Below are 13,175 nucleotides of genomic sequence, written 5' to 3' on the forward strand. Positions count from 1 at the left end.
TGCACCTGACTACGTCCCTGTCTCTCTAGCGGCCCTGAAAAGGTCATAGTGCCAGTAACGCAGACGTATTTTACTATATCATAATTTTCTCCAACATTTATTGCTGTATCACAAATCACAAATAATTCTCGTTGTTTAAATATTTATATATATTTGAGGCACTTTACAACGGCTGATTCATGGCTTTTATACTGCCACTTCCCATCAACTAAACAAATTCATTGCTCCACGGATAACGCCGCCATTTCCATGGTGCTCTTTGATCACATTGGGCTCTTGCACCAAAAAGCTCATTTGACCATCATTATCCCCGGAAGCGTCAGCATTATGGTTAGACGGGTCCAGACAGCCACGTCCGTAGGTGTTTCTGGGGCCGTGGCCGCCTTATATAACACAAACAACGTTGTCCATCGAGTCGTGCATATTGAAATTGTGTAATCAATTCAATGAAGATCCACCATTTTTTCTTGTATGTTGTGCAAAATAGCTGTTCCTTTTTATTTGTCCGATTGTTGTTGCCACAGCCATAAATATGCAAAAAACTTTCTTTTCCGGTATGAATTCCACCCGCCCATCTTCAGCCAATATTGGGGCCTAAAAGTGGGGAGTAAAGAAAAAAGAGAGGTGTTAGTTGTCGCGGAAATAAGCAGTCGTGCTACAAATGCCACACCGATTGTGTCTGTCTTAAGTGATGACACTCCTAAACTGGCTCAAGAAATGCGAGTCTGTTCCAGTCTGCGCTAGAATTTTCGGGAGAAGCGACGTCATCGATGCGACACCAGACAGCATCTCTTACCATTACCCTATCTGGCATGCTCTAGTATTTTGTGCAGTGATGTGACCAGTTTTCGAGGACATTGTCCGAGCAATGCCAAATAGGATGAAGGCTATAACAGAAACCCAGTCAGTGTAAAAAATAACGACAGAGTGAGAAAGAAGACGATGGTATCAAAACAAACAGTAGAGCATTCTCATCCCGGCAAGCTGCGTCTTAAACACAGCACTCCTAACAGACAAATTCTAAAAACATCGAGGAAAAGATATCTTCCCACCGTTTCTTAGTCCTTACCAGATGGTGCCGCAGAATTTTCAAGACCTATTATTATTATTATTAACCCCTTCAGACACATTATGATGCACTATCTGCAAATGCGTCAAATTTGCATGGCATGATTCGAAGGCACTCAGTATTACATTCCAAGAAAGAAAACGAAGGAATGTGTTATTTTGAGTGAGTTTCAGTAATCAATGTTCATTAGCGTCTAACCAATACATAATTTTTCTGCCCTCAGTCAGCTTCAATACTTGCATAAAAAGAATCAACTATTAGGCCCGAAAAGCATGCACACCTTCTTTTTCTGGTTGTATTCGTTTTGAGCGAGAAAAAAATACTCTTGACGTTAGTCCTGGAACGCGGCATGTCGAACGATCGTCTACCATGGTAGTGTCTCCAGCAAAGTGATCATCTGCAGCAATACGCAGGACAATGAAGTAAAATGACCGCTAGCTGTCCAATCACGAAGTGTGCACGAAGGTGCACACTGAGTTTCAGGCCATTTGAAGAAACACGCGGCGTGGGACGCGCCTCCGAAGTTTGCGTCCCCAAACGAGGGCGCCGTGTCGCAAAGGGTCCAAGACACAATATGCTGTGAGAAGCACAGAAGAAGCACTTCTGTGAGAAACACTTCGCTTACACAGAAGAAGCTTAATTAGAACAGAATTCAAACAGCAAGCCGGCTGAGTTAATTGAACATATTGTTCTCTTGGAGGTACGTAGTCTGTGACACGCTGTGTGTGCGCGTGCGCGTTGGACCACAGGCGCTTGTTTGCCTGCCACCCCCCCCCCCATCTATTCTGCACATTGTCAAATTCCGCCATGTTGTCGAATTCCGCCATTGGTCAAGTCCATAGGTCGGCAAAAAATAATAATAATATCTGGGGTTTAACGTCCCAAAACCACGATATGATTATGAGAGACGTCCTAGTGGAGAGCTCCGGAAGTTTCGACCACCTGGGGTTCTTTAACGTGCACCTAAACCTAAGTACACATGCCTCCAGCATTTTCGCCTCCATCGAAAATGCAGCCGCCGCGGCCGGAATTCTATCCCGCGACCTTCTATCATGCCTATCATGCCACCGCGCGAAGCAGTTTCTCGATGCGGTGAAACAACGGTTGGCTGCACATGTTTCGTTGAAAACATTCTTGTTTTCTGCTCAACTTTCCTTTCTTCGAAGTATGGTTTGCAGTTCTGGTATATTGTTAGAAAGGCGAGCGCTACGTCTGTGTCTTGGACTACCGTGCTGCTAATAACGTGCTGTATTTAGAAGCTCGAGTCATGCAAGCTTTAAACAGCTTACTGTACAGACGTTTTGAAAGCTCTACGATGCGCCTCTCTCTGGTTCTCAGACAGTTTTGATCACATCTCCCGATTCTTTATTTAAGCATCCGTGGTGACGTTATCGAAGGCCTCAAGTATTTTCGTCGAGTCTCTGTTATCAGACCTACAATTATCTCTGCCGAGCTTAACTTCCCAAAAACTGTGTTCGTTGCAGCGTAATTCAGTTTTTTACGATATTTTTCCAAGAAATGTATAGCTATCTCCAAAGCGTATTCTCGAAGGCCTGCTTCAGGATCATCTCCGTCAATTTCCTGCTCACTATGTAATTTCTACGGGTGCAACGCAATATCTTCAAAAGGCCGGAGAGGGCATCTTTTCCCATCAGCTTAATTGGTCTCTTGCTCTCCGACTGCCTTGCTTCACCCCAATATTTCTTGCAGAATTTCTGGTAATAACATTGGCTGTTTGAAAAATAAATTCTCAGAAATCTGAAGCTATCATTATTACAGATGCATTGTCTGTTTCTACATATTTAACGTCCGCAAACCAATCACATCTTCTCAAGTTATCTTCGACTCTCGTACCATGTGGCCTATCAGAAGTTCGGTTTGTGTGGGTTCCCGGGCATGCTGAAATTTTTCTAAATGAAGCAGCTGACTTGCTCGCTACGGCGTCTTTAAATCGTCTGGTGTTACATATACTAACACATTTTCCTTTCATTACAGGAGAGAGATTCAATCGCCTGTTTTGTTTTAAAAACGCTGAAAGAGCTCTCATCCAATCTGGGGAGTACCGGCACTTCCAGTTCTCACAAAACACCACCAAATGCAATTCACGTCAATGCGAGGTGACCCGCACAAGCTTTCGCTGTAAAGTTCTCCGGTTAAATTATTACCTTCACAAATCTGGCCTCACAAACCTCTGTGCAGTTTGCAATGAACCGGAAACGATATATCAATTTTTTTCTCTCATGCCGCCGTTTTCCTCACTCCTCAGAATGTTCCTTGAAATGCCGGCGAATAGGCTGGGATTAACATTTACTGCTTCTAGCCTGTTCTCGGTTGGAGTCGATCAGTTTGGTGCAAGCCGCAGTGCTAATCTAACTGCGCTTTCATTCAAGCAACCGCAAGGTTACGCTGTTAGTGCTACCGACCGCTGGAAACAGCGCTTCCTAGCGAATTCAGGCAACATTGAGTGTATCTATCTATCTATCTATCTATCTATCTATCTATCTATCTATCTATCTATCTATCTATCTATCTATCTATCTATCTATCTATCTATCTATCCGCCTACGACTTCGTGTTCTCGTAGCCGTTTCGTTATTGGTCATGTATAGACGATTTTCCGCAGCGGCGCACGGGCGTTGCCATGTTTGATCACGTGATCGCAAATGACCTTCCCCCAGCCATTTGCCCCAGCCAACACATTGGGCCAGCGAAGCGGCCGTGGCCGTACCACACAAGCTGGTTGCAGCAGGGTGTAAGCAAGTGACATGCTTGCGCAGCAAAACATAGTTCTACATGTAACCGCCTCAAAGTTGAAAACGTTGAGACACTTGCGTTTGTTTGGTACGTACCACGCCATAACGATAAGCGATATGTTTAATCTACTTCGTATTTATGGCGTATGCCTTTATTCGTTGTATTAGCAACCGCCAGTAGCTGGGGTTACAAGCCAACATGGCAGCACCCATGCAGACGCGACAGCCCGCTTCGATCCGAACTCGCGCTTGCTGCTTGCCCACTGTCCTCTCAGCAATAAATAAATCGCAAAATCGGCCATCGATTTGTCTCAGCTCACGCTGGAGAAAAAGCGTCAGTATGCTTTGTCTTTATTATTGCGATCAGCTGTGTTTATTCAGCCATGCCTGCTAAGCCTTGTCTCCGACAATATGAGAATGAATCTTGGAAACACTGCAAAATGCCGACGAGTACATAGCTCTCGAAGCTTCAGAACGCGAATATAAAGCAAATAAATGCATTGGTTTTGAACTTACGGGCCACACAGCGCAGGACGACGACGTGACAAATTTGAGGCGGAAAGAAACAACATCCACAGGTGCCGCCATGTTTACTTTTCCGGCGCTGCCGTCTGCTCGCTTTTACTCGCGTGCGCGCAGACGCTATGGGAGCGACGACGCAACGCGGATGGAGACATACCAGAGAACACCCATACACTTAGAGAAGGGAAACTGTACCTTTGACAGTGCAACGGAAATAAGGGTAGCGGTGGCGTTGTGAACTAAAGTAGCCGACCAAGAGATGCCGTTGTACAACAGGAAACGGAAATGAGTTTTATGCAATATGGCTGCCGTCGCTCGTTTTTTGGTTGCTGTGCAGTGCGCTCCGGTCGCCCGTGCTCGTACAAAAGAAATAAATGTATATGCCACGTTTTGTTCACTTACCGAGCCCTGCGAGTGTCGTAATGAATCTTCTGAACTGTCTTTCGTGTGTATTCCGTGCCCCAACTGTGTGAAATGCTGCGAAGGTGCCAGGAGACGCCAATGCCTCAACTGGCATTAACGCACACAACACCGGCGATGTGTAAGCCTGATAATGTTTTATTACATATTCATAAATCATTACAAGCCAAAGTACACCACTGAGCGTTCACACAAGCAAACAACGCGGTTACGTCGTGAAGTAGTGGCTCATAAAGCGCGAACGCACGAGCAAGAAGAGCTACGAAACGTATGTATACGCTCGTGTACACTATAATTATTTCCCTATTTCCTCGTGCCAATTTTATGCAGCCTCTTTGGGACATCACCTGGCCGGTAGCCTTGCGGAGAGAATACGATAGCTTGCAGCGCAAAACTGAGTGGCTGGCAAAACTCACTTCTCTAGACCTTTTGACTTCACATTGTGAAACCACCCGAATCCGTATTTTCCTTACTACTGGCTTGTTTCTTGACAAGTTTAGCATAGCAGGTAAGGTGCCGCGCTGGTAAATGCGAGGACGTGGGTGTGAATTCCCTCCACGACGGCCGCATTTGTTTTGTTTTATCGCCTAGGAAAACTAGGCGACAAAATGGATGCGGCCGCCGTGACGGGCATTTCGGTGGGGTGCGAAAACCGAAAACACGTGTACTTAGATTAAGGTGCACATTAAAGAGCCCCATGTAGTCAAAACTGATGCGGAGTGCCCACTACGATGCGCGTCATAATCGCATCGTGGTTTCAGCACATAATTCTCCAAAAACAATTCATATATTAAATTTCTATGGAATCAAAACTGTTTTAACTGGTGGAGCGAACCTATAATAAATTCGCCCTGGATGAAAAATTATCCTAACGTCTAGTTTCTCTCTGCAGAGGCAATCGGCTAAGTTGTGTCCAAAGAGGCAAGTAATGGCTCGGAGTAGCACAAAATTTGTTTCAGCTTGCAGCTGACCGCAGACAAGTGGGCTGGGAAAATTTCCACCTTTCTTGGTAAAGAGCCCACTTGACAGCACGGCAAGTGCCCAGAAACAATAGGTATGGTCTAATCATTCTGTGCGTTCCCACATTGTAAGTAACCAGCTTAATTCACAACACAGATACATAACAAACACTTCATGGTCACAACAATACTCTAGGAAATATCAGTACATTGCTTGTAAACACATGGACAACAAGTAAAATTGTACTAGCAAGTCATGAGCCCCTTGGATTGCTTATCCTTTTTGCTTAGAACAATTATAACACAGCAGTGTATGAGCACAAAAACAATAGCCTTGAACTGCTAAGTCAATTTTTGCAGCAGACTTCCAAGTCTTTGCGTGGCTTAATTCTCTGTTTTTGAATTCCAAATACCAAAGAATCCTAATATGTACAAACTAGGAGTGTGCGAATATTCGAGTGTCGAATTCGAATCAAATAGTACCTAATCGAATAATTCGATTCGACTTTCTAATAGCTAGTATTCGAAGTTTCGAATAATTCGATAGGACAAATATCTAAAGCGCAACAAAGGCTGATGGTGCAACTTGGTTAGGGTGGGGTGGCAGAAACTAACGCTAACGTCGTTACACTAGGCCTTCAGTTAAAACTTTCACTGACATCCTGGTTCAAAAGCGAACGCACGCTCATCTTAAAAGAGACTGTCATTTCCACACGTAGGAAAACACATGAGAATACTGTCAAGCCCTTCACAACTTCGTTCCCAAAACGAAGGCATGGACTTCTTGCGCAGTTCGGTCGCGTATGCTGCAAGTGCCGTAAAACGTCCCGACTTTGACCTGCGAAACCCTGGGTCATTGGCTTTGCTTGTAAAAGTTTGTTCACGCTGGGCAGTCGCCACTGTCACACCGAACCACTCGTTCAGAAACTTCCATCGTTGCGGCACGCAGTTGAAACGCTGCTGTGAACAGGCGCCCGAAGATTTTTGGGCACGGAGCACCCATGGCGATGAAGCACAACATTACCGTTGTTAGATGAGCCGTATTGCGCGACCATGGAGAAAAAACTAGCCACCATGCCCCCCTCTGTTAGTCTTTAGGAGGTTTGGAGTGGCGCTGCTGACTGGAATGGCGGCTCTTCTATCAACATGCTTGCACGCCCATAGAAACTGAAACAAAAGCCACTCTCGAACAAGTGCGTAGTGAAACTGTCGGCACGCCGTAGCGTCCCTGATTTGTCCTTTGTCTTGCCGTAACTGGCGGTACACATTTTGTGTAAGTATACTATTCGATATTCGATATTTTTGGCCACTATTCGATTCGATTTGAGGTGAAATTTCACAATTCGCACACCCCTAGTACAAACATTTGCAGAAACAATTTGCGACAGTGAGCACTGCAAAATGGGCCATTAGTCACCTCCATCATAATACGAAGCAGTTTCTCTGAAAGCCCTCTCAAGTGTGCTACAGCACCTATTTGAACAGAGAATGCTTCTTCCAATTTTCTGACAAAATTGAAAGCTGCTTCTGTGGGCACCGTTAAATTACCTAGAGTCTTGTCCTGCACCTCCACTGCTTAGAACATCATGGAGATTTGGTTTGGTGAAGACAAATCTTGGCTTTTGTCTTTCAAGAGATCCTTGCACTGTAAGCATGGTGCTTTTATCAGAAATGCTTGTACTAGGTATATTGACACGTAACAAACTATGTTTGATTCAAGTACATCTGCTGGTTCTTCGGTGTCTGAAAGGTTTGAGCTGAAGGTGTCGGCCACAGTAGGACTTTCTTGATCGAGTCTTAATTTCTTTAGCTCAGTTAGAAGAACAGCCTTATCTGCTTGGCAGTTGCTGCCATCTGAAAGCTTGAAGAGCTTCCCGACAATGATATGCCTGAGACTGGCAGTGAACTGAAATGTGTTTGGAGTCTCGTTACAGCTGTGCTGCTGCCGAATGATCCCAAACAAGTTCTCCAAGGGATCCTGATTCAGATGACGAGCGAGCAAAAACTTGAAGTTATAGGATTCCTGCAGATCTGCCCACAGCATACAAACCGCTTTAATTGTCACCTGCCAGCCCTAAATGGTTCTTGGTTGCCTAGGTTCTTTGAATTTCCAAGATTTAATCCATGCAATCCAAGAATGCAAAAATTCAATGTGCCTTGTAACAGTATTAATTGTATACCTCATTTTTCTCTCAGCTATCTTTACACAAGAACTGTTTAATGAATCAAACTGATCTATTTTCACAACAAACTCAGCTGTGCTTGTGGCTTCTGGTGGAGAACATTAAACGCTATGAATGCTTCTATTGCTAGATAGACACTGTTGCTGAGCACCCACTTTACTTTCATGTTACCAAATGCACTTTCATAGATGTGCCCTCAGTGAGTTTAGGTAGGCATTTGAGTTTCAGGTGATGTGTTGATTCATACAAATCCCAGGAAGCAACCTTATCACCAATAGGAATATCATGCTTCCTCAGATTATTCCTCATACATTTCAACAGGTGGGTGACGTCAAAAATGAAGGAAATCTTCTATTTATCAGCAATAAAGAAAGGCCTGTCAGGGCTCACACCCAGTGTCCTTGCAATAACGCAATTGCTGCTACCATGGTCACAAAGCAATGCTTTGACGAAGAGGCCACATGCCTTTAGCTCAATGATTAGCTTTTTCAATGACATTAAAAGGGGCCCTGCGCGAACTGTTCCCTCTCTTCTCAAAAAGGCTACTGGCTGTATCCATTTCTTCGCTATCCCAGAGACCACAAGTGCTGCAGTGTGCGCTGTGCCATTTGTTCTTTCTCTGGCATTATCAACATATCCATGTATGATGTCTTCCTTAGGGTCATACTGCAGATTTCTTTTTAATGAAATTTTGTCAAAAATTAGGCAACAAGCTCTGTCTTGAATTTCCCAATTTTTTTTTCCTTTTCTTTGAATAACTCGAGAATCTGAGGCAGAACTCCTGTCTTTATATTTACGGCCGACAGTCACGTCCTTCAGGACTTTACTGTGGGAAGGCTCAGTACTAGGGGTGTGCGAATATTTAAGTTTCGAATTCGAATACTAACTAATAGAATAATTCGATTCGACTTTCGAATAGCTAGTATTCAAACTTTCGAATAATTCGACAGTACGAATATCTAAAACGCGACAAAGGCCAATGGTGGAACTTGGTGAAGGTGGGGTGGCTAAAACTAACGCTAACGTCGTTACAATAGGCCTTCGTTAAAACTTTCACCGATTTCCTGGTTCGAAAATGAGCGCGTGTTTGCTTTAGAGGAGGTTATTTCAGCACGTAAAAAAAAAGACAAGAAAAGTGGCAAGCCCTTCTCAACTTCACTTCCGAAACAAAGGTACGGACTTTTGAATAGTTCGGTCGCGTATGCCGCAAGTGCCGTAGAACGTCCCGAATTTAGCATGCGAAACCCTTGAGGATTGGCTTCACATGTGAAAATTTGATCACGCTGCACATTCGCCACTGCCGTACTGCACCACTCGTTCAGAAACTCCCATCGTTCCGGTGCTCAAACAAAACGCTGCTGTGAACGGGCGCCTGAAGATTTTTGGGCCCAGAGCATGGCCATGGAGCACAATAACGTGACAGTTGTCAGATGAGCCGTATCGTACAATTATACGAAAAAAAAAACAAAAAAACATGGCTGATCCCTCTGTCATAGGAATCGGTATAACACGAAAGTGACACGTGTCTTCACAGAAGTACTGCTTATTGTGTAGTGATATATGAGAGCTTGTACAATGTCTATTCGTGTTTGGCAGCTATAGCGCCGTTTGACGTGGATGCACCCATGTTGACAGCATGTCTATATCGCGACGACTAACGCCCATGATCATGATTAAACCGTTGCGCACGGTAGCTGAAGGTGTGAACATATATTTGGACACAGCGAATCGTGAATCCCGCGTAAGAATGATATCAACAAGCTCATAATCAACATTGGTACCCGGTATGCACTTCTTTAAAGCGTCGTCAATTAAGGAGAGAAACGGCACGGTGTGCGCTTTCTAGTAAAGGGTAGCCGACGCCTGTGCTCATGCATACATAACACACACTGCGCTTCAGCAACACGGGAGGTAGAGGTTCGTAGCCTGAGCCGCAAACGCGTGCGTCCCGCTGGCCTCTGTCTCGCAGGCGTTGCTCTCGCTCCACCAAGGCACGACATTCGCCCGTAGAACTCGCGTCCTTTCTGCAACGCATATTGCAGCAGTTTTGTTAGTCGGTGCTCTCGCAATTGAAGCAGTCGGCGCGGAGAAATCCCGTTGGTGCACGTGGGAGCTGCACTACTCCGATGAGCCGACGCACGCTAACACGAAGCCAAAGGCAAAGAGCGCAACTGCGTCAAGGGTGCCCCGGCGACGCCAGCGCGGCCAGTCTACCGCTCTGGTATCGAGACGTTTTAACCATGACCTCGATATCGCGTGCAATCTCGGAGTAAGTGCTAGTAAGTGTCAAGCGTGAAGCATTACTTCTTTTCACATCTCACAGACGGCGGCACCGCCCCGCTCCGCCCGCCGCGAAAGAGAATGTGTGAAAGATATAAGGCGCGTTCGCGGCGTGTCTAGCAAGTCTCGAGTTAGCTTAGTTGGTAGTGCGTCGGGCGCTTGCCGTCGCGGCCGCAACGTCGCGGGTTCGATTCCCAGAGGGGTATCTTTTTCGTGGTTTTTCTTTCTCACCCGTTGGCGTCCATTTTATCAACGTCATATCCGTGACGGATGTACTTGGTGGACCCCGGCATAAAACACTTTCGTGTTAAAAAACTAGCTACCGTACCACCACCCTCTGTTGCCCAAGAGGTTAAGAGTGGCACGGCTAACTGGAATGGCAGCCCTTCTATCAACACGGTTGCGCGCCCATAAAACCTGAACAAAAAAACTCCCGAACAAGCATGTAACAAACCTGTCACCACGCCGTAGCTTTCTTGATTTTTCCTTTCTCTTGCCGTTACTGACAGTGCACGCTTCGATACTATTCGATATTTTCGGCCACTATGCGTCACTATTCGATTCGAAATGAAATTTCACTATTCGCACACCCCTACTTAGTACCTTTGATAGATATTTATATGCCTCAGGGCTTGTAAAGTAAAGACTGAGGGCAAACTGTCTAAGTTGCATCGGCCATCGTCTCCCATGTTTTTTCAGTGGTTGCAGATGCATTTGCGCTCTTAGAATTTCCAAAAAGTCCTTCTTTAGGTACCTGCCTGCTTCAAGAAGAAGCTGCGCATGAGATGCAATTGGTTTCTTGGACTTTTTAAGTCTTGCAACAATTTGATGGAGGTGGGAGTTCTCGCCGCAGTAGTGCTGAAGCCTCTTCATATAACATGGAGTGAGCACTTTCCGGGTCCTGGTCCTGGCTCTTGGGGTTCCTGGAAAATCAAAAAGCCACATCACTAATGTTAAGTCTAAGCAAGAGGCTTTAAAATTTACACTTTGGTTAAATGGTTTGCTAAGTTTGGTACACTAGAAACACGTACATTTGTATTTTAATGCAATGTATTATTACCTGGAATTTTGTGTGCATCCTTTACAAAATTTGCAAGCTATGCCCAAATTGAAATACCAGGTCAGGCTAGTGTAAAAGGCTAATTTGGTATTTTTGCATGTTATGAGAACAAAATAAACACAGGCAAAATGTATTTTTTGTCACACAACCGCGTATATGGCTGGCCAAAAGTAGGCACACACTCAGTGGCGTATAGTAAAACGCTAAAACAAAAGTACATTTATTTAATGAAAGCATCTATTTAATGTAATGAGCTGTATCATTAACCAGTTGTAGTGCCAATATTTATATATTGGGGACGCATATGGGAATAATTCCTTTTTGTTTTGTAGAATCAAGACACACTTACTGGAATTACTGTGTAATCTTGCATTAATCTTGCTTTAATAAGAGGAAGAATACCTACTCTGTGTAGTTGGTGCTGTTGGCAATGGCTCCTGTGCCCCCTGGGATGCTGGCCCTTGTATTGGTGGAGAGATATTGAGAGGCACTGGAAAATAATGCTGTATATCACTATATAAATTTAAGCAGGAGCAATGGCGTTGTGCTTTATTTTTGGAAAGCTCCAACTTACTGGTCTCACGCCTTGATGCTGAGAGCTCTGGAGAGAAGTCGGGGAAATCTTGGTATTCTGAAAGTACACATCATTATATTAATTCTATATCCGCTTTAGAAAAAAAACGCATCAGATGAAATACACACTTTCGATCAAGTAAACAATGAAAATTACCATCTATGGAAGCAGCGAAACGAAGCTTCGACACTTGTGACATAAGAAATATTATTCGCGAAACCACTGCCGTTACAGGGTGGAAGGCACAAAATACTCATCAGGCAAAATTCGTTACAAAATTTAGACTTTATAGTAATCGTGAAACCAAGGAAAATGATAAGAGTTTCTGAACAATCTCGACGGTCCCAACACACACACACACACCCCTACATTCTGGTGAGATGGGTCTTAGATCTCAATATCGGTGGAGGGGTATGAGACCCCCACAGACCGCATTAACTTTAAGCCCCCTTGACTTTAAGGACTGCTGATAATAATCTAAATGTTTAACACAATCTAATCATTCCTGAAGAACCCCAAAGCACTTAAACGTTCTCTTTCACCGAATGCGATTACCATTACGTTCAATAATCACCGCTGTTCGCGCCCCTCGCGGATATAAAATCTCTTTTTAAAAACTTGTGCTCGATTATTACAAACGCTGCAGGCATAGCCACTTCAAATTGCCTAGGCGTCCTACTGAAAAATCACGCGCGATCCCTTTAGGTACAGTACACCGAAATCACAAACCAGACGTGTCGCGTGTGCAAGTTACACGGCAATGCAAAGTTGACACTGAACAATATGTGGTTTATGTATTCGTCATTATAGCAATATATTAGTTGATGTAAAAACTATGTCAAAGAAACGACGACGGACCATTGAACAAGAGCATAACTGACGCTCCGGCTTACCTGTTGAAGGTGCGGAATCAACAGATCGACTCCATGAAAGCGTCAAACGTACCCCTCGATCTCGATCGCTGCGGCATTCCTAAATTCGCCGGTAAACTGAGTCAGCTACTATTGCTGTAAAGATAAAAGGGCGTCTGCGAACTGAAGCGAAAGGTGCTTCCGCATTTACGTTGCCGCCGAACAATTTGAACGCCAACGGCCACGGAAAAGATGGATACAAATTGGATTTTGGTCCAGTTAGTCATCACTGAAGTCTTAAAACGTTGACACTTCAATTAAAAAGCAGCTATACATATTAAGTCTAAACATAAGTAACTTTCTAGCTATCCAAAGCAAAATAACATGTTTGAATGATTCATGGCTTGCGAAAAACAATTCCTTAAAGTGGAAAATTTGGGTGGTTTAGCGCCCCTAGCAGGGAAAATGCAAACTAACATAGCCGAGCCCGACCGCTAAAAGAGG

At 44.4% G+C, this 13,175-nt stretch overlaps 1 protein-coding gene across 1 annotated transcript in view; it reads right to left on the reverse strand.

Moving 5' to 3' along the window:
• Window positions 1-342: 342 nt before the first annotated feature.
• The window catches only part of LOC119384049 (uncharacterized), a 55,594-nt gene continuing 42,761 nt past the window's right edge, over window positions 343-13,175 (reverse strand). The window contains exon 5 of the mRNA XM_037652338.2: window positions 343-594. Coding sequence (XP_037508266.2) covers window positions 578-594 — 17 coding nt within the window. The 3' untranslated portion in view covers window positions 343-577. The remainder of the gene's footprint in view (window positions 595-13,175) is intronic.

This window comes from Rhipicephalus sanguineus, chromosome 2, assembly GCF_013339695.2.
Source record: "Rhipicephalus sanguineus isolate Rsan-2018 chromosome 2, BIME_Rsan_1.4, whole genome shotgun sequence".
Classification (NCBI taxonomy): domain Eukaryota; kingdom Metazoa; phylum Arthropoda; class Arachnida; order Ixodida; family Ixodidae; genus Rhipicephalus; species Rhipicephalus sanguineus.